General features: G+C 35.2%; 1 protein-coding gene across 1 annotated transcript in view; it reads left to right on the forward strand.

Moving 5' to 3' along the window:
• Positions 1-22791, forward strand: part of MDGA2 (MAM domain containing glycosylphosphatidylinositol anchor 2) — a 779701-nt gene that overhangs the window by 645549 nt on the left and 111361 nt on the right. The window contains exon 9 of the mRNA XM_029952652.1: positions 21186-21455. Coding sequence (XP_029808512.1) covers positions 21186-21455 — 270 coding nt within the window. The remainder of the gene's footprint in view (positions 1-21185; positions 21456-22791) is intronic.

Below are 22791 nucleotides of genomic sequence, written 5' to 3' on the forward strand. Positions count from 1 at the left end.
ATCAGCAGGAACTTGCACAGGATAATAAGTACTTATTAGCATTCCATGGGACCTAAAAACTTAAATGTGTGATTACATATAAACTCCTCTAGCATCAGTTCAGTTCTTGTCAACAGATTTCTAAGAAAAACACTTGTATTCAAGGAACGGTACTGTATTTCTCAGACAAATGAAATAATCAGCAAAAATGATGTTGATAAATAATTTCCTGTCATTGCATTTTTTTTTGTTACTTCTTTTTAGGCACTTTCACATCTCAATTCATTTAATGTTCATGAGCACTTGTTGATAAATACAGGAGAGGTCTACACTTAAAATTCACAAAATAAAGAGTAGGAAAGCAAACCTAATGGAAAGTCTGTGAGTCGGCCCCAGGCATCTAACCTGTCAGCTTCAGCAAGAGGAAGAAATTTCTGGTTCCTTGTCTGCAGCAATGTCGACTCTGTTCTTCCCTAATTCCTTTGTAATTATCCTTAGAAGGCCCCAAAGGGAAAAATGAATGGGAAAAGAAAAGAAAATACACTACTGAGTATTTAAGAACAATTCCCACTTAAAATAAAACTTGAAGGGAGGTTCGGCAAATACCTACTTAGAGATGTTAGCATTAACTGTAGTTTAGAATGACTGTTACTAAATCTGCTAAAGTTTTGCCAGTGACTCGGCTATTAGGGATGAAAAGAGCAAAACAGCAACTTCAGTTAAGGGTAAATGATGTATTTTTGTCAACAGAAAATTGGAACATGCAAATAATTTTTTTTAACTTGGCAATCAGAACCGTTTATCTATTGCAGTATTTTGATATGGCTACCAGAGCTCATCTACTTCAATAGTTAAGGAGAAATCGTAGTGTTATAAATCACCTGTGTAAGATTTTTAGCTGGTGAGGTGATGGACTATGCAAAGATTCTTAAAGAATATGATGGGGATCATTGGGTACAAGTATCCGCTGGAAATCACTGTCCTGATTTGGATATAATGGCATTCATTTGCTGGTTCTGGATATATGAGCAGGAATCATTTATTTTCTGTGTTGAAATAATTACGGGTGATCTGATTATATTTTGTATATTTGTGTGATATATAGGAGAAGTTTTACTCAACAATCTTAAAGGAGAGAATACATATTTAGAAAAGGGGGTATAATCAGTAGATATATTCCATATTGCATCGATAAGTTTCAATGAGGCCTTTCTTTATGGTGTCATCTAAACCCTGGGCCAAAGTTATTATAGGAAGATCATTGTTAGATAAAGGTGAGCGAAGAATCTTGAAGAAACTGTGTAAAATGATTTATAAAACAAGTTAAAAGTGGAACTACGACTGTTAACACTTCCCTAGAGACAATCATTCCTGATTCTTCTTTCCCTACTATAATTTGAAGAATTGGAAATGCATGTCACATACTTATTTTCATACCTGGAAAAATAAATACTGGGTGTAGTTTGTTGTTTTTGGTAACATAGGTAAAGAAGCAAGGTTGAGGATGTAGAGGTTAGTTAAGAAGACTTTCAAGAGTTGGAAATCTGGGCACCTGGGTGACTCAGTCGGTAAAGCCTCCGACTTCAGCTCATGTCAGATCTCACGTTTGTGGGTTCAAGTCCTGCGTCAGGCTCTGTGCTGACAGCTAGCTCAGAGCCTGGAGCCTACTTCTGATTCTGTCTCTCCTTCTCTCTCTGCCCCTCCCCCTCTCATGCTCTGTCTCTGTATCAAAAGTAAATAAAACATTAAAAATAAGAGTTGGAAATCTGATTGAGATGCTCACTGGAATCATGAAAAATATTTTGATGTGTCTTTGATTATTTATTATAATAATATACCTATATTGCTACTAATATATTTATAGCTGTATACTTTTGTTAATAATAGTGATACTAGTAATTTTGTGTTAGTAATAGACTAATATTCAGGCTAGTTTTTTTAATTTTAATTTTTTTATTTTTTTATTTTTTTATGTTTTTTTATTTATTTTTGAGAGACAGAGAGAGACAGTGCAAAGAGGGGAGGGCCAGAGAGAGAGGGGGACACAGAATCTGAAGCAGGCTCCAGGCTCTGAGCTAGCGGTCAGCACAGAGCCTGACATGGGGCTCAAACCCACAAACCATGAGATCGTGACCTGAGCCAAAGCTGCATGCTTAACCTGCTGAGCCACCCCAGCGCCCCCAGACTAGTTTTATTGAACATCCCAGTGAGTATTGTGAGGGTGGCCTTTTGCTGGATGAAGAAGATAATTAATCAAAATTCTATACTCTCTTCTCCTTTTTGAATGGCATGAATAACAAATTTAATGTTTGTGAAAAGTACCAAACAGCTGACTCTAATTCTTTTCAGTGTGTGCAGTGCCAAAAACTTCAGCTTTTGAACTTTTCAGCAAATTGATGTTACTGAAAATAAGGCCCACAACCAGGAAAATATTGAAATTCATCTCTACACAGCAAAGGGAGACTGAATAAATTAAAGGAGCTCTCAGATGTACGACATTTAATTTTTAAATCTCGATTGGCACTTCGGGATATCACAACTTTTGGTAGGAATACTTTTTAAAGTTTATTTATTTTGGGGAAGAGAGAGAGTGAGAGAAAACAAGTGGAGGAGGGGACAGAGAAAGGGGGACTAAGGACCCAAAGCAGGCTTGGTGCTGACTGCAGAGAGCCCGAGGGGCCCTGCACTCAAGAACCTGAGATCATGACCTGATCCAAAGTTGGAAGCTTCACTGACTGAACCACCCAGATGCCCCATAAAGAGATTATTTTGTTAATAGAAATTCTTGTTGCCAGGGAAAAGTCAATTTAATATTACTTTAATTCAAATTTATTAAACATAAAATATAACTGTGAAGTAAGTTATAGGCAATGTTATGGAAAAATTAAAAATAATATCACTTGGAAGAATACATTTATTAGATAGATATTAATGACAGATATTCCATAAAGAAGTTGAATAAGTTACATGATTTTGTACTCAAAATCATTATTCTGCTTATTTTAATACTCCTTTAATATAATTTTTAAATATTTGTTTATGGATATATGCTATATTTTTTAAATAAATAGTTTTGGAGCACCTGGGTGGCTCAGGTGGTTAAGCATTTGACTTCAACTCAGGTCATGATCTCATGGTTCCATGAGTTCAATCCCTGCATCAGGCTCTGTGCTGACAGCTCAGAGTGTGGAGCCTGCTTCAGATTCTGTGTCTCCCTCGCTCTCTGCCCCTCTCCTGCACATTCTCTCTCTCAAAACTAAACATTAAAAATCTGTTTAAATCATTTTGAATTAGGGTTTTAAAGAAACTAATTTTAATTCCATCAGTATATTAAACCTAACTTAGAAGCCAATAATTCAATATTTCAAAAATCGTATAAATTTAATAAATTAAGGAGCTCTTGCACAAGGTTTGGGAGATTAATTACACAATTCTTGAGAGACTGACATAACTCTGGAATATAGTGTCCAAAAGGAGAATTAATTTCTAGGTGATGTTCAAAGACTTTTGAATGAATGATTGAATGCAGGGATCTGGTTTGATACCTATCAAATATTACTCAATTTCTGACACCATCCTGCACCGAAAAACATACCCTCCTACTTAACACAGTTGTCAACATCCTTTTTTTCACTTTGTTGATAGAATCGTTCACTTCTGTGTTCACTCCAAATCTTTGAGTTAACTGAGTCCCAGATATTTTAAGTGAAATTTCAAGAAGGGGACAATGCCCAGGTTTTTAGTCCTAGCATCTTCCCACATGCAGGACTGTGCAGTAAATGAGAGTTTCCTGCAGTTTTTGTGGCTCCTTCCTCTCTGTGCCCTCAAAAGAGTATTTAAAAACCAGCTAGTGAGAACTTACATGACCCCACTCTCCGGTGACGCTCTCCTCGTGTAACAACTTAGAACCTTAAGTCTTTGTACCATTCACTTCACACCCACCACTTGACCTTTCTCAAGCTCTATTCAACTTATCCATTCTATTTAAATATTTGTAGATTTATACCTCGTCTTCTCCAACTACACCACTAGCTCTGGGAGGACAGGGACTTTGTTTTATTTCTCACAGTATCTGACACACTTATTTGCATATAGCAGTTTTAAATGGCATATATAACATATTTTTTCATTTCTTCTAGTTCAAAGTTTCCCAAAAGTTGGAAAATATGTATGTCTTACATGTGTTTCACATAATTCCTTATCTCAGTAGATATTTATTAACAAAAATATATGGACGTTTTAGGGAAATACTATAAAGGCTTTTAAAATCAGAGATGGTCAGAACTTTTCCAAATCTGAAATATACACATTTTACAAAGTCAAACAGAGTCTGAGTTAAATGTGTTTACATTCCCGTCAATGCATCTATATACAGAAAATCTAGGAAATGGCCTATTTTGCAAACTCAGTATTTAATATAAATGTACAAATACCAAAAGACATCCCAAAATGTATGAGTGGAGATATAAATACTGTCTTGCTGCTCTGAATCATTCTTTAGGAAAGACTTAGCACTTTCTAATAGGGCTTCCATAACATTTCCCAATGTTTGCAAATGCAACAACTACGACTTGGCAGAAGCAATGAAAGCATTTCTTCCTCAGTTACCAACAATGATCCCAGAAGATGAAACTTCAGATTTACAGTTCCTTGATGTACAAGAATTTAGAGCATATTAAAAAGAGCTTTGCTTCTTCTGTCATTAGTGCAGCATGAAAAATAGTGAAACAATATGTGGTTTTTAGGTTGTTTTTAATTATTTTGAAGTATATCTTGAAAGCATTCACTGTAGAGCCCTGTAATTAGTGTCAGGAGCCCAATGTGTGGCTGTCTAAATCCCTACCTATAGCCCCTATTGCTCCGTAAATGATATTTAATGTATGTCCTGGAGCATCTACAATAGTGTTCACTTATCCACAGGGAATACATCCCAAAACCACCACTGAATGCCTGAAACCATGGATGGGACCAAACCTTGTATTACAATGCTTTTTCCTCTATCTAGTTACCTGTGATGAAATTTCGTTTATAAATTATTAAAAAAAGTTAATGACTAATAATAAAGCATTCATAACAATATACTGAATAAAAGCTTTGGAAATGTGATCTCTCCCTCCTCCCTCTCTCTGTCCCTCTCTCTTTCTGTTTCTCTCTTAAAAAAACAAAAATCTTGTTACACTGTACTCACCCTTCTTCTTGATGGGGTGTGAGATGATAAAATGTCCCTGTGGTGAGATGAAGTGGGGTGGGTGACACATGCATTGTGATGAAGCCTTAGGCCACCAGCATTCTTTTGTCTGATTTTGTGTCAGAAGGAGGCTCATATCTTCATGATGGTGATTTGACTGCAAGTAACAGAAATTATAGGAAGTAAAAACCCCCGACAGAGGGGCCTCTTGTACCACAAATGTTTTCATCAAATGATAGTAAATGAAGAAGCCATTTTCTGATGCGCAAATTAGAAAGATGCATTACTTCTTTCCTGGACATGAGTAGTTCTTAACAATCTTTTTCATCAGAGTGTTTATCTTTGTTATAATAAAGGAAGCAAGTAAATTAAAACAGTATATATTATTTGTATATTAGAACTAGAACTATATTTGATGATACAGTTTTGTAGCAACTAGAATTATAATCATTTTGGTTTTATTTTCTTACTTTGTTTTGTTGTTTTTGTTGAAAATATTTTATGTATAAATATATAGTGCATGAAGAATGTCTTCAACCTTCAAAGAAGGTAAAATAACTCAAGTACTTACTAAATGTAGAAACATTATTTGAAGGAAATCATAAGCCAAGAGCAAAATTGAAAACAGTGCAACTTCTCCTCATTAATATTTTTGATATTGGAGAAGAATTTTTTATAACTCCTTCCGCCAACACTAAAGCAACACATCAACATCTACTTTGGCCTAAGATTAGAGTTCATTATTTCATATCAGTATTTTCAAGGATAATTCTTTGGCTGAGTCCTGCTCTATCTCTGAAATTGTCTGTATATACTAAGTTCACTATTGTGTTAATAATACTACCTATTACCTGTTTTGTAAAAGGTGAATGAGCTCACGTTTCCTTTGTCAAAGTGGGTGTCTATTTAATTTAAATAAGTGAAATCCTATGATTTGAGGAGAGCAGTCAACATATGAAATGGCTATGTATACTGGACTTTCAGATAGAAAAAGCAATACTTTAAATATATATTTTAGACCAACTTGTTTCGTGTTTTACCTAATTGGGTCGGTAATCAGATAACCGTTTCTTCTTCTTTAAAAATGCAGAACTTTTACTCCTGAGTACCTTAACTCTTCCTTTGTTTCCTTTATTTTTGCCAAAATCTCTTTGCTTTACTGTGCTTTTACTTTGCCTTCTGCTTACCTCACTTTCTTATCTCTAACACCACCATCTTCTTTTCTAACGCATGTGCTAGAAGAATCCCAGATCATAGCTACAAATCCACATCTCCTGTTCTTGTACCTTATTTTGGAACCAGAACCACAACAGTATTCAACACTTTTTGTTTTAACTTATTCAGTTTCATTTTCTGTATTAGAACCGCTGTTTTGTAGATAGGTCAATTTACCTATGATCCCTTCAGAAACTGAGCATTCTCTTGGGAAATTAAGTTATCCCCTCCTGTACTTAAAACTAAAGATAAAATATAAGCTCTTGTTCAAAATTTTGGGGTATTGTCTTTGTGGAATGATTCTATTTATTTTGTTTTATTTTATTTTATTTTTTTTATTGCTTTATTTATTTTTGATACAGAGGAGACAGAGCATGAGAGGGGGAGGGTCAGAGAGAGAGGGAGACACAGAATCTGAAACAGGCTCCAGGCTCTGAGCTAGCTGTCAGCACAGAGCCTGACGCGGGGCTCGAACCCACAAACGTGAGATGTGACCTGAGCTGAAGTCGGAGGCTTAACCAACTGAGCCATCCAGGCGCCCCTTCAGTTTTATTTTAAACTGAACTAATTATGCAATGGGACTTTTATAACATGTATCAATTTTTAAAACACAAGGACAGCTATATGACATTGTAGCCTGTAGTCTAGATTCAAAACTTGTCAAACTTAGTCACTTGTTCTCATTTACTATGCCTTGTAAATCAGACATCGGCATTAATTGTGGATATTGCAATTTCATTTCCTTGGAAGGTTGTTCAACTTAATTGGACTTCTTGGTTGACTTAGAATTAATTAAGAGGCTAGTTTTATTGATATGATCCTTACCGCATATGTTTCTGAAACACTCCTTACATTAATGAACACAAAGGGCATAAAGGGTTGAGGTATTGAGGATTTCCCGTCATGAAGTTCTTCGGCTTCCCATCTCAAATATCGCTTGACTTTGTTGCAATGAGTCAATTTTCCAGCTTTTATGTAAGTACTTTAGTTTTGAAACCAGTTTGTTGAGTTATATGGAGACACAATTAAGCTCGAAGTAGCTGTAACAGAAAATCAGAGTAGATTTTAGGGCTGATTTCATCGATGAAAATATCCAAGTAATTAAATCAGATGTATTATTAAAAAGTTCCTTGGATTATCCAGAGTTGATTTATTCTTCATGGGGTTTTTTTAGGTCTCGAAATAATAAATAATAAATAGTATCTATTAATCTTAGAAAGCAAAACTCCCATAAAAGAGTAAGATCACTGACTATACTATACTTTTTTAATGAGGACAGAATTATAGTGGTTCTATGTATTATCCATGGTGTGTCTTACATTAGTAATACAAATACACAAGTATTTTCAATAATATAACAATTTAATAATTCTGCACTATAGCTTCAAAATTTTATCTTGCGGAGAAAGCTGTTAGAGATGTGAAGTAATGGTTACCAACAACCTCAAAATGTTTGTGGAGACAAGTGAACACAAATTTTATAAATTGTTTCACCAAATCTTTGGTGTTGCTTTTTGGTGTCTGCTAATTGTTTACAAATGCCACAGACAATTTTGTTTTTAAACTACATTTTTCTATAGTGAAAACTTCTGAAGTAGACGATCATTATGCTAAAGACTGATTTATAATTTGCTTTTGATACTGCTTCCTCAAGTTATTGTGTTGGAAAGAACATGGACTTTGAAGTCAGATGGCTTTGGATCTAAAGTCCGTCACCTGGCATGTGTGGGATGCTCAAGAATGTAACTTCCCAGATTTATTATATATAAAATGGAGACAGTAATATATACTACAAAAGACTGTTGTAAGGAGGGGTGCCTGGGTGGCTCAGTCAGGTAAGCATCCAGGTCTTGATTTTGGCTCAGATCACAATCTCATGGTTTGTGGGGTCAAGTCCTGCATCATCTCTGTGGTGACAGTAGATAGCCTGCTTGAAATTCTCTTTCTTTCTTCTCTCTCTCTCTCTCTCTCTCTCTCTCTCTCTCTCTCTCTCTCTCTCTCTCTCCCCCTGTGCTCCTCCTATGTTGACTTGTGTTCACTCTTGTACTCTCTCTCCCTCTCAAAATAGATAAATTATAATAGAGAGATTGTTGCAAGGATTAAATGAAGTCTTAAGTATATGAAATGTCCTTGTTCAACCATAGGGTAGATTAATCTTAAAAGTGTTTCAGTCCCCATTTTTAATATACACTTAGCCAGAACCTACAAACTTCTCAAAATCTTTTTCTCAGTCTATTCTGTTTCATATCTTCAGTGCTAAATAAATTAGGCTTCTTTTAAGATTTGGTTGGCAATTGTCTTGTTCGTCTGACACCAAATAACTAGGGTGTTTTCCAACACCAATTCTCTGATTCTTCAAAACCTCTCAGAGTCCAAAATTCAATTCCATTCCAGCACTAACTGCTTGGAGTTAGTGAAGATCCCACAAGTTAAAGGGCTCAGTCTTAGAAGATTACCTGCACTTCAGACACCAGTAATAATTCCCATTTGCCACCCGTACTTCTAATCAACCAGCTATAAATTTGAGTTGCCCTGACCGCCTCCCTCCCAAGTCTGATAATTTGTTTAAGTGATTCATAGAACTCAGGAAAACACATTTTCTTAAATTTACCAGTTAATTATGAAGGATGTAGCTTAAAGATGGAGCCCTTATAGCCAAGTGTAAGAGATGCGCAGGGCAAGGTAAGGGGTGGAGGTGAAGGGTAGTGGAATTATTTCCTTGTTCTCTGCAAGTGCACTACTCTCCCAGCACTTCCATGTGTTTACCTACCTGGAAACTCTCCAAACCCCACTGCTGAGGTGTTTTACTTTCATTACATCAGCATAATTGATTAAATCATTGGCCAGTGGCACTTGAACTAAAACTCTACTCTCCATTCTCTCTTCCCTCCCTGGAAGTGAGGGCGTTGGATGAAAAGTTCCAATCTTCTAATCAAAGCTTGATCTTTCTGGAAACCAGTCCACATCCTGAAGCTATCTAGGAGCTAGCCAAAATTTACCTCATTAGCATAGCTTCCACTATTTTGATTGAACAGAAGAATAAATAAATAAGGCATTCTTATCATTCAGGAAATCCCAAGAGTTTTAGGGGCCTTGTGCTAGGAACCAAGAACAACATCAAATATATATTTTCCATTACACTATAGCAATTACAAAGTTATTGCCTTATAAAAACTAATATATTACTTGTTCATATTAAATTGTGCTCACCTTTATTAAGATTTTTATACTGAGATTGTAACTTGCATTTTTTTCATCTTTGTTTAATCCCCTGGTATATCATCTTGTGCACCCAGCAGTATCTATCTATGAATCCTCTAAGTGTTTATGGATTTGATACTTATGTGTTGTGTTATATGATTGATACAAATAATATACAGATCTTTTGAATATATATCCTTAAAGTAAAATAATGCTTAGAGGAATCATATGGTAACATATAAATTGCTAACATTTTAAAGGTAAACTGGCTTTGGTTCAAATATGCTTAGTATTTGTCAGTCCATGAAGAGGTTAATCATAATCATCTCTGAATTAGTCCTCCCCACTAAGATGGGTATAAATACAAGACCATGAAAAGGTTTGAGAGAAAGATACACACACACACACACACACACACACACACACACAGAGGATATCATACACTAAATAAAAGTAGCAATTTCACTATTTTGATTGAACAGTAGAAGAATTTAATTCACTGACTTAACACTCAAACTCCTGGATTTTTCCATCTAAGTGTTGGGTTATTATTATTATTACTATTATTATTAACAGCACAATTTCCTCAGATCTCTTTAAACAAAGAATAGCAAAGAACAGAGAGGTGTTTCACTGGACAGGTATTTGACTTGAGCAGAAATTACTTGAGAAGAAATTATCCTAATGTGCACATTAGAGAGGTAGTGACCCCTCTAAGAGTTAAAAATACTTAGGCTCATACTTACGCTGAAGTTCTCCAAACAGGTGGCCATTTCCCCAACTATAAGTAAACTATGCGTATTTAACATCTTACACTCCCCTAAAGACTTAAGAAGGGGTATATTAACATTTTTAAATATTAACTTGGAAGTTTTTATTATATATATAAATATCTTTTATTATTCATGTAAATTAAAAGTATTGCTTTGTTTAGAGTTCAGGTGTTCATCAGAACCTGGAAAATTTTTTAAGAAATAGAGGCAAAGTTTTATTCATACACAATACTAAAGGAAATCATGAACTTACCTCTGATCCCCTTATTAAGAAATAAACACTAATACACATTTCTCTGTAATTAAGTGTTTTCACAGGTTACTCTTTCCAAATAAGTCAGAAATTTGTATATGGATTTAAAGATTTAGAACCATCCCTACTCAGAACATCTGCTGTACATCTGGAACCAGTAGGTGGAAGAATAGTAAATGCTAAAAACCTAAGTAATTTTGAGCACTTTCTACTTAATAACTTTATTCCAGTCAAAATCCTTAATAACTTTAAAAGGTTACATCTTTACCTCGAGACAGCTAATCTTCTACACGCACTCATCATATATATTACTATATGGGTAGTACAAAATTTGTTTACATGAAATACTTTACTATGTACCCTACAATCTGAATCGTATTTGAAATCCATCATTAACGTTTGTTCTTTAACCTGTCAATTTTGTTGCAAAACTTTGATGCTTTCCACAAAACGTGATTTCCATTTTGGACCTGTAGAAGTTTGTACATTCTAAATGGTGGTGTGAATAGACCAATGTCTGTTTTAATTGATAACTTTAATAACCAATATTTTTGAGGGAAATATTGAGAGAGAGACCTAAATCATGATAAGTTGGTAGTATTTGTGACTGGAAAGAATGAACCATAGGTTGTAGTTAAGAGCCTACTCTGGGGTCAGATTGCTTTGTTTGAATCCTTATTCTGCTACATTTTAGCTGGGTGACTTTACTTAATTGTTCTCTACCTCCCTGTCTCCTTCTATAAAAATGAGTACTACTATAAAAAGATAAACCATGTGAAGACATTAGCACAGGTCCTAGAACTTAGTAAGTATGCAATATCAACATCTATAATTATTATTTATTTTTATTAGCATCATCTTTCAGTGTGTATATATATGGAGATGGTTTGACATGTAAACTTTTGAACCAGAAAATATAATAGTATATTTTTAGAATGTAATGGCATAATTTTAGAATCATTTGTTAAGTTGAAAAAAAAAATTACCTATTTATGTCTCCTAGTGAATCTTCCTTAAGTGGATTTTTTTCTCACAATAGCTTTTTATTTCAGATTCTTAACATTAAATACTTCATAATAAAGGATACTGAATAACTTACACCATGAAATGCTGATTTTATCAGGGTAGTGAACTTGAACTTTTTGACACCTGAAGCTGTTTTGCATCATATTTGAAGTTTTTACACCAGACCATTTAATCCTAACTGTGAAGGTCTGTTCCAAGGAACGAAATGCTGAGATCATTGATAGCCAGTGTGCGTAGTGAACCTTATGTCACAGATGTTTTCCATAGGCAATCATGACTGGATTAAACTGAATTTGCTTAGTGTCACATTTCCTCACTTATTTTGAGGTTAAGGAACCACCTTGGAATCTAAGCTGTTTGGGCAGTTTATTAAATAGCAGTAATGATTACTTTCATTTAGGGATGCTTTCCAACTCAGACTCTACTGAACTCTATGGAAACACAGTGAAGAGATTTAACTCAACACTATATAGATGTTTTTATGGACTGTTAACAAATGAGGTGACTGAATTTTCTAGGTTTGGATAAATGACACATTCATTTACAGTGAAGGTCTAAAAGATCCATTATTTCAAATAATCCAATAGGTTAGATATAGTCAAAGAATTCCCACAGAAAATCATTAATAGGAAAAGTAAGTATAGGAGCTCCAGGGTGGCTTCGTCGGTTAAGAGTCCAACTTCAGCTCAGGTCACAATCTCCGGATTCTGTGTCTCCTTCTCTCTCTGCCCCTCCCCTACTTGTGCTCCGTCTCTCTCTGTCTGTCAAAAATAAATAAATATAAGACAAAAAGGAGGAAAAGTAAATATATATTTTAGGATATTGTTCTGGTAAGTACAATTAATTACATTCTGACCTTTGCTATTTAAAAACAAATGTATAAGAAGAAAGATAAGTAGTTGCAAACACTGTTAGACAGAAACAAATATAATGAGAGTAAATGTGTATTCACTTAACATGTTTGCATTTGACTCTAGTATCATGAATCTCCACTTCAGCATTTCATTCTAACAAACGTATCTCTGATCCTATAATCACTCCAAATTTCCAACAAATTCTGTTTACTGACTACAGCTTTCAGGCTTCCTGATTACGTTGTTCTCAGGGCACTCGTTTTCACATGTCCTAGTAATTCAGTCTATTGATTGATGTCCCGTATTAGTTTCCTTCTAAATCATTTCCTTCCAGAACCAACTTCGATCCCTTGATCTGTTGCTTAAACTGTTTTCTCCCCATGGCCCTGTCCACCTGTCCTTTTGCCTCACTCTACCAGGTCTCCATTCCTCATATCAAACTGCTGAATTTTGAAGGCTCAGGGGCTTTTGTATCTGTTATCTGTTATTGTGAAGCAAACTATTCCAACACCTAGGAGCTCGAATAATCAGATTTTATTATATCTAATTCTTTAATCTCTAGCAAGTCAAGAATTTGAAGGTAGCTTGCCTGAGATATTCCTGTTTTATGTGGATTGTGGTATTATCTGGGTCACTTGGTGGTATTTTGTAGGTGGCTTGTCTGGTCTGGAAGGTATAAGATAGCATCCCATGTCTGGAACCTTAGTGGGGATGGCGGAAAAGCTGGGTTTAACTCTGCCCTTTTCTCCTTTATATAATCTCAGGGCCTGTTGGGATGGTCTCTTTAGTGGGGTAGTTGGATTTATTTCATGGTCAGGGCTCCCAGAATATATATTTTAAGAGATAGAAAGTGAAGTCCTCAGTCTCCTGTGTTCTGAGCCTAGAAAATGATGTAGCATTACTTTTGCTCTATTTTATTGGCCAACGTAAACACAGAATCTATGCAGATTTAACAGTTAGACATAGAACCCACGTTCAATGAACATTGAAGACTTTGTGAACATCTTTACTCTTTTATATCATTCCTTCATTTTTTTCTTTCTTTTTTGCCTTCAGTAATGATCTGGCACTAGCTATAATGCTGGGTACTTGATGGATAAAGAGAAGATGTAATGATGGGGAATTTTAAGTCCTATTAGAATGGAACTTATATGAACTAGATATGAACAAATGGTGTTACTATGTAGGAAATGATTGCTAACATTGTCTTATTAACAGGAGGTGAGACACTTTACTAATTGATAGCCAAGGGTAGCCTTTCTAAAGAAGTAAAATATGAGGGGGGGGAAGGGGATGATGGTCATGGAGTGGGGCACTTGTGGGGAGAAGCACTGGGTGTTATATGGAGACCAATTTGACAATAAATTATTATAAAAAATAAAATAAAAATGAACAATGACAATCAGATGGCAACAGAAAGAATGAAGGAAAGAATATCTTCAGAAGAAAGAATAAAGCCCAGAATCCACAAAGGGCTTGTCATGCAGGAACAGGGATAAATCCTCTTTCTGAGACATAATGATTAAGATAAGAATGGTTGAGAATACTACGGTCAGAGTCAGAACTTGCAGTGTTTTGTAAGCCTGATTGACAAGTAGGGGCAAGTCAATAAACTGTTCTAAGCAGGAGAATAACAAGAGCTGATTTCTCTTATAAAAGAACATCTGGCCAATATCAGAAAAATAGTAGAAGGTCAAAAAGGGAAGCACCGTGGCCTGGGAGAAGGCTACTGCCAGACATTTGAAATAGTCTATGTAAGAGGTAATAGTAGTCGTGGTGGAGATCGAGAGCAATGTATAAACTACTGATATATTTTGAAGGTAGAATGAATAGATAATTATGTTTTCTAATCATAGACAATATTATTAAAGGAATAGGTATCATTCCTGATGTCTACTATTTAACCATCCCGTAAAACCTGCAACACACATTATATATATTCCACAGAAAATGCTTTTCCTATAATCATTTATGACATTAAACTTGTCAAAAACAATATATATTTTCAGTCTAAACTCATGTATTGCTAACATTTGGCACGTTAATACTTTATGTTCTTTGAAGCATCCAAATCCTTTAATTTTTATAATGTAACTCTCTGAGTCCACATATCTATTTGCTTATTTATATTTATTCTCCTTCAGGAGCTTTAATTTTCCTTTATCCCCAGAAGTTATTACATTCAAGAGTAAATCAAAATATGGCTTTTTATTTGTCTTTGTTTAAGCTTACCCTGAATTATCTCAACAACACCAAACCTTCAGCCAAGTCACCACTTTGAGCTTTAGATCTGTATTTTCATTTGACTAATAAAGACATGTGATTCTGAGCATATAATAGACAAAATATTTCTCAAAATCCTTCCAATGCAGGGATTCCTGGGTGGCTCAGTTGGTTGAGCATCCAACCTTGATTTTGGCTCAGGTCATGTTCCCATGATTGTGAGACTGACCCTGGCATCCAGCAATGGACTGGGCATGGAGCCTACTTAAGATTCTCTCTCTCCCTCTTCCTCTCTCCTTCTCCTGCTTGCACATACATTCTCTCTCCCTCTCTCTCTCTTAAAAAAATTCCTCTAATGCAAACAATAAAAAATGCTGGGAGGGGCGCCTGGGTGTCTCAGTTGGTTTAGTGTCCAACTTCGGCTCAGGTCATGATCTCGCGGTTTGTGGGTTCGAGCCCCGCATCAGGCTCTGTGCTGACAGATAACTCAGAGCCTGGAACCCATCTTCAGATTCTGTGTCTCCCTCTGTCTCTGACCCTCCCCAGCTCAAGCTGTTTCTCTCTCTCTCTCAAAAATAAGCATAAAAAAAAGAAATTTTTAAAAATGCTGGAAAGTTTCAAAAAATATTATTGAAAGCATTAAAATGTTTACTTTAAAAACACAATATCAAATATATAAGAAAGCAGGACAATGAGGCTAATTTTGCCCCAAGGACATTTGCTGACATGGGTGAATTTGAGCTTCAGTTTTGATAGCATTTCTAGCCAATCACAAGCTAACAAGAGTATTTCTTGGAGAAGAGTTCTACCCATAGAAGTTGGAACTTAAAGGACTATATCCGTAAGATAAGAGTAAAACAGACATAAACCCAGTCTACACATTCCTACTGCCAAGTGAGTGTAAAGAAACTTGCCTTTGAAGTGAGCAAGATAGGAGTGATGTGGGAGCATATACTTCACATTGTAAGCACAAGTTACCTCTTTGGGGATTTTTAAATAAAATTCATATCACTTGGATTATTAAAATAAAACCTTAAGCCATGAACCTATATTAATGCAATCCTAGATATTAATGTCAGTAGTTGTCTGTAGATAAAAGATCTCTCTAGTGGAAGAAATCATAATCTTATATATTTAAAAATTCCCAAATTTTAGAGGACATTGAATAGGACAGAGTCTAAATTAACCAAAAACAGACAGAAACAAAAATACCATGAACAAAAACCAACAGAAAAGCATCCTTAAAGCCATAACTGGAAATATCAGACAGTATAAAAGAACTGTTTAAAGAAATGAGACAAATCTTACTACATTTGCAAGTAATGGGAAAGTATAAAAGTAGTGGCATAGCACGTATACAGAAAAAAACTGCTGCAGACCATTTATAAATGAAAGCTGCATTATTGTAACTAAAAACAAACTAACAATCCGGCAACAACAGGGATGTGGGGAAAGCATGCTAGTGGGGAGGAAACTGATGCAGCCACTCTGGAAAACAGTATGGAGGACCCTCAACAAATTAAAAATAGAACTCCCCTATGATCCAACAATTGCACTACTAGGCATTTATCCAGAAGATACAAAAATGCTGATTCTAAGGGGCACAAGCACCCCAATGTTTATAGCAGCAGTATCATCAATGGCCAAAGTATGGGAAGAACCCAAATGTCAACAGACTGATGAATGGATAAAGATGTGGTATATGTAAACAATGGACTATTACTTGGCTATCAAAAAAATGAAATCTTGCCATTTTAACAACAGGAATGGAACTAGAGTATATTATGCTAAGCAAAATAAGTCAAAGAAAGATAGGTATGTAATTCCACTCATATGTTGAATTTAAGAAACAAAACAGATGGACACAGGAAGGGAAGCAAAAATAAAATAAAAACTCTTGAATACAGAGAACAAACTGAGGGTTGCTGGTGGGGTGTTGGGTAAGGTGATAGGCTAAATGGGTGATGGTCATTAGGAAGAGCACTTGTTGGGATGAGCACTGGCTGTTATATGTAAGTGATGAATCACTCAATTCTATCCCTGAAATCATTATTACACTATATGTAAACTAACCTAGATTTAAATAAAAAATATTAAAATATAATAATAAAAACACAATGGGTTTAGTAGGCTAAGTAGAGCTGAAGAAGGAATTAATGCTCAAGAATTTATTCACAATTCAATGCAGAAAAAGCAAGAAATAGAAAAGTTGGAATAGAGGTGAAAGACATGGAAGACAGAATGAAAAAATCTTCAAGTATGGATGGAAAGAAAAGAATACAGGTATTATTAAATGAGATTTTCCAGAAATTTCAAGGTGAAAGACAGCAAACGGAAATCAACAGATTTGAAAAGCCCAGCAAATCCCAAACTTTTAAGTACAAAGGAATATCTCTTTAAAAACATTGTAATGAAGCCATAGAATACCAAAGGTAAAAACCTTTTGAAAGTAGCTGGAAAAAAAAACCCATAGGAACTTTAATAAAGTGTGAGACTTTAAGCTTACTTATCTATAGCAGTAATAGCCATCTGAAGGCAGTAGAACTATATCCTAATATGCTGAAATAAAATCATTGCCTCCCTCTAATCCTATTATGTAAGAGGAAACTATCTTTTAAGAATAAGGTTAAAATATATTTTCAAAAAATCAAGACCAGAAAGGTCATTAAAAATAATTCTAAATGCTGTACTTAAGGCAAAATTTGGAAAATGATCATGTATTTTTAAGGTATATAGTAAAAAAATGAATTGGAGGTAAATTTGTCAGCATATATCTGAATACTTCTAAAAATTAGTGCAGGTATGAAATGATAATGTCCGAATGGTTTTAAAAACAGAAGAGAATTAAAATTAGTAGCTGCAAAAGGGCTGGAATAATCATGTAATACATAAATCTAAAAGAAGACAAAGAAAAATGTCACAAAACAGGTACATTTGTACTCAGTGTATCAGTAGTCAGTAAATGTAAATAAAGTGTTAATTGCTCTGGGTAAAACTGAATATTGCCAATCTTTCTTTAAAAAATAGATTGTAACTACCTATTTTTTTATTTTTATGTTTTTAATTTATTTATTTTTGAGAGCCAGCACAAGCAGGGGAGGGTCAGAGAGAGAGGGAGATACAGAATCCAAAGCAGGCTCCAGGCTCTGAGCTGTCAGCACAGAGCCTGACACGGGGTCTCAAACCCATGAACCGTGAGATCATGACCTGAACCAAAGCCGACTGCTTAACTGACTAAGACACCCAGGCGCCCCAACTACATGCTATTTAAAAGAGACACTTGTAAAATATAAGGATAATGGAACTTTAAAAGGATGGAAAAGACATAACTTGAAGCTACTGACTAAACAATGTCAGAGTAACTATTAATTGAAACAAAATATAGTTTTAAATAATAAAACCTTAACAGAGATAAAGGAGATTGTTTCATAAAGATAAAACCTTCAATATACCAATAAAATAAAGCAATTTTAAATTTGTATGTATTAGGTAGCATAGCCTCAAAATGTGGAAAGCAGGGGTACCTGAATGGCTCAGTTGGTTGAATGTCCGACTTTGCCTCAGGTCATGATTTTGTGGTTCTTGAATTCAAGCCTCGAGTCAGGCTCTGTGCTCATAGCTCAGAGTCTAGAGTCCATGTAAGATTCTGTGTCTGACTCTCTCTCTCTGCTTCCCCCTACCCTGTGTTCGGTGTCTCTGTCTCTGTCTCTGTCTCTCACAAAAAAATAAATGAATAAATAAATAAACATTAAAAATTTTCAATAATATGTAAAACAAAATGTAAAGAAAACTATAAGAAAAATTTTTTTAAGTGCTACCATTTTAGAAGAGTTTAACACTCTTCTAAATTAATCCAAGTAGAACAAATAGGGTAAAAGCCCAACAACTAAGTAGATGATTTGGATAATTCATTTGTCAGACAAAACAACAATTCCACATTGCCTTCCTAAACTTCAGACTATTCCATCTTTGTAAGCATACCTTGAACAAAAATTAATCATATATTGTGCCAGAAATCAGATTTCAACAAATTTCAGAAGATTGAAACCATATGGACTGTTTCTCTGACTGTGATCCAATTAAACAAAAATCAGAACAAAGAGGTAATAAAACATAACCCATCTATATTTGTAAATGAAGAAACAGTTGTCTACTAGGTATCCCTACTGTGTGACTAGCAGGTGCACAAGTGTGACATGTCCACCATACCCTAAACAACTCCTCCTGTTTTCTCTCTCTTTGTCACTGACACTGTTGTCCACCTCATTGTCTAAGGCATCATTTATGATTTCACTAACATTGCCTTACTTCAGGCCTTCAGAAAAGATGTTCTCATTTTCTCTGTAACTAGACTCTTCCCTTTAAGTATGTTCCTCCTACCTGCCCCAATATTCTTTCTAAAAGATCGGTTTAGTCATATAAAATTTTCATTTAAAAAATTTTAAATGAGCCTCAAGGGTTTATGCTAAGTGAAATAACTCAAACTGAGAAAGGCAGATACCAGATGACTCCAGTTATATGTGAAATCTAACAAAGGAAACAAATGAACAAAACAGAAACAGACTCCTCGTAGATACAGAAAACAATCTGGTGGTTGCCAGAGAAGGTGGTGGGGGGTGGATGAAATAAATGAAAGGGATTAAGAGGTACAATAGAGAAAAAGATTAATGATCCTCAACACCAACAGGATAAAATCAAACTCCATAACATGAGCTTCAAAAATCTTTGAATAGGGGCACCTGGGTGGCTCAGTCGGTTGAGCGGCCAACTTCGGCTCAGGTCATGATCTCACGGTTTGTGGGTTCGAGCCCCACGTCGGGCTCTGTGGTGACAGCAAGCTCAGAGCCTGGAGCCTTCTTCTGATTCTGCACCTCCTTCTCTCTCTGACCCTCCCCTGCTCACGCTGTCTCTCTCTGTCTCTCAAAAATAAATACCCCCCCAAAAAAAAGCTTAAAAAAAATCCTTGAATAGAGTCCCGGCCTTTCTTTCCATCTTTATTCCTGCCGAAGAACTCATGCACTTTTTGTTCACCAGCTATGCTAATTCATTTATACTTCCTGAAACACCACCTCCTCTCTGCCTCCTCTTTACCTTTGCACGTATTAATCTTACCTTGGATGTTTGCTTACCCATCTCACCATTTTCTGTATGTCTTGGAAGACACAGCTCAAGTATGCATTCCTTGAGATTGCTTGCCTGGTCAATCCTCACAGTGTTATTCACTTTTTTACTTTCTGCCCTAGAATTGTGTTTTGTACTTCAGTTTTGTAAATCAGCTACATAAATAGCTGTCTATTATATTAAATCATAAATTATATGCAGACAGGAATTTTTTCTCATTCATTTTTTAAAAAAACTTATGTAGGGAGAGCTCAAACAATTGAACTTATGAATAAAATTTAGGACAGTAACATAGTTTAAATATATTTGTTGAAAGAAGCAAGAAGGGTCAGTCAACAGACTGGCAGTGAAAAGGGACAGCAAGAGTACAAAAAAGTATTTGAATACCATGTAAAGAATATTGGAGGGCACCTGGCAGTCCTAAAACCTATTAGCACCTTGATGGAAGGGGTGCCAGACAGAGTTTCACAGTTTCTATACTGCACAACTCATGAGGGCATCATATACATGTAGTCAAGGATGTGATTGTGCGGTGCAGTGCAATCCTGAGTGGTTGCAGACAGTTTATTTGATTAAATGAATCTCATCCTTAGTGTGTAGGAAGTAATTGTTATTTATTATAACCACTGAGAGTCATGAAGTAAAGGATTATAATTTGCATCCTCTATATAATGAGAAAAGTATGTAACACTTTTCAGAAATCTTGTAGTCCAAAACAAAAAAGGTATCTAATGTAGCACCTTTTAATTATATGGAAAAAATTACAATTAAGTAAGATAAATGAATCATTGCAGTGAGATGGAAATCACATCCACCTGCAGTATAATTTGCAAAGTTTGCTTAAGGTTTACCCATGAATATTATGTATTTACTCAAATAAGTTCAGACCAAATAATTTAGAACATAAATTTATATACTTGGGTTACCTATTTTATTAAATAATGGGCAGTTCAGAAGACAGACTGGCAATAATTAGAATTCACTGACTTGGACAAATGACTTTATCTGTTTCAAAGTCTCATGCTAATTTGGAGAGTGCATTTGGTTGCTGGCAGTATAAACATGGTTGTGATGTTTTGTTTTGGGAAGTAGCAAGAAAGAAAACAAATGAACTCTGGTATTTTCACCTGCAAATGCTTTTTCAAGGCAGTGAATCTCATTCACTGCGCACAATCAGTAAATGCTGTTTCTCATTTCCCATCCCAAGCTAAAATTCCTGGTCTTGCTCTCCACCCACCTCTTACTCCTTACTTGTTGCTAGATATGTTCTGAAAAAAAGCTTCTTAGAATAAGAATAATTCTTGGTTTATTGCAGATCACGTGTTTTATCTGTTTTAACATCTCTTCTGCAGATCCTCCTGCTGTGGAACCTGCGTTCCTGGAAATTCGGCAAGGACAAGACCGGAGCGTTACTATGAGCTGCCGGGTCCTGAGAGCCTATCCAATCCGAGTGCTGACCTATGAGTGGCGCTTGGGCAATAAGTTACTACGCACGGGTCAGTTCGACTCTCAAGAGTACACAGAGTACCCGGTGAAGAGCCTTTCCAATGAAAACTATGGGGTTTATAATTGTAGCATCATTAATGAAGCTGGAGCTGGGAGATGCAGCTTTCTTGTTACAGGTAAGATTCTAAATATTTTGCCTTTCATATATTTTTGATCAAAGGGTTGTAGGCTATATCAATACACGAATTTAAAGCATTTTGCAAATCCATGGCGCATACTGTGAGCAGTTTCACTGCCATAGTTAGAGCTACTCATTTCTTTTCAAGGCATTTATTTTAGTAGTTAAGAAAGTTTACATGTATATAAAATCAGAAATTCACATGAATTCAAGCAGATTTGGTGAAGAGTGTGACTGAGTGTTTAATAAAGTGACAAATCTTAACTAGGTTTTTTTAGATCACATTGCAAATATTAATACTAATACATATTTTTTCTGCAAGTCTAAAATTGCTTGTTAATCACCACTTGCTTTGGTTTTCTTAATGGTAAAGTGTTTTCTTCTTCTTATTATTTATTTACTAACTCTGAATGTATGGTGAATCTTAATTTTGTCTTGGTGTCCCATTGGTTCACAGATATTCAGAGTGAAAGCAAAAAGTTGTATCTGGCATACAATAAATTTTTAGAAAGAAGTATCAGTCAAAACTTTTTGATATCATTTCTTTCTATGTTAAAAGAAATATTAACTCTATTAAATCTTACCTAAATATTTAAGTTATTTTAAAATCTATATACTAGTAAATTTTATGTAATTTTTGAGCTATGGGTTAGGCATACATTAAAAAGATATATCTTTTTTTATTCTTTTTCAGTATTATTTTATTCTAGGTAAAGTTAGTCATTTTAGTTGGAATGTTTATGCTAGTAAACAATGAAACAGAAATTTGTATATTATTTGAAAATCAATTGTAAGTGTTTCAAACTTAATTGAATCTTGTTCACTGGTAAAGCAAGTTTTTATTCATAAGTTCTTAGCTATAAGAAAATTTTCTAGACATAAATCACCTTGAGATATTTTTGCTTCCTGAAATGTGATATTAGGTAGATAAAATGCAATGAACTAGCCAAAGAATATGAAGATGTCCTCTCTGCTGGATCTTGCTACCGCTTGGTTTTACAATCCTTTTATCAACACCCAGTTAGACTTAAAAGACTTCTACTTTTCTCTAAGTGAGCTATTAAAACAGGGCACCTAGGTGGCTCAGTCACATAAGCATCTGACTCTTGATTTAGGCTCAGGTCATGATCTTACAGTTTGTGAGATGGAGCCCTGAGCTGGACTGAGTGGTAATAGTGCAGAGCCTCCTTAGGGTTCTCTCTGTCTCTCTCTCTCTCTTTCTCTGCCTCCCCAGGGTTCTTTCTAAATAGATAAACATTTTTAAGTGAACTATTAAAAGAAAACCAGAAATCCCTAGGACAATCCTACTTGCATGATGATCTCACTGCTAATGT

The sequence above is a fragment of the Suricata suricatta genome, chromosome 9, assembly GCF_006229205.1.
Source record: "Suricata suricatta isolate VVHF042 chromosome 9, meerkat_22Aug2017_6uvM2_HiC, whole genome shotgun sequence".
NCBI lineage: Eukaryota > Metazoa > Chordata > Mammalia > Carnivora > Herpestidae > Suricata > Suricata suricatta.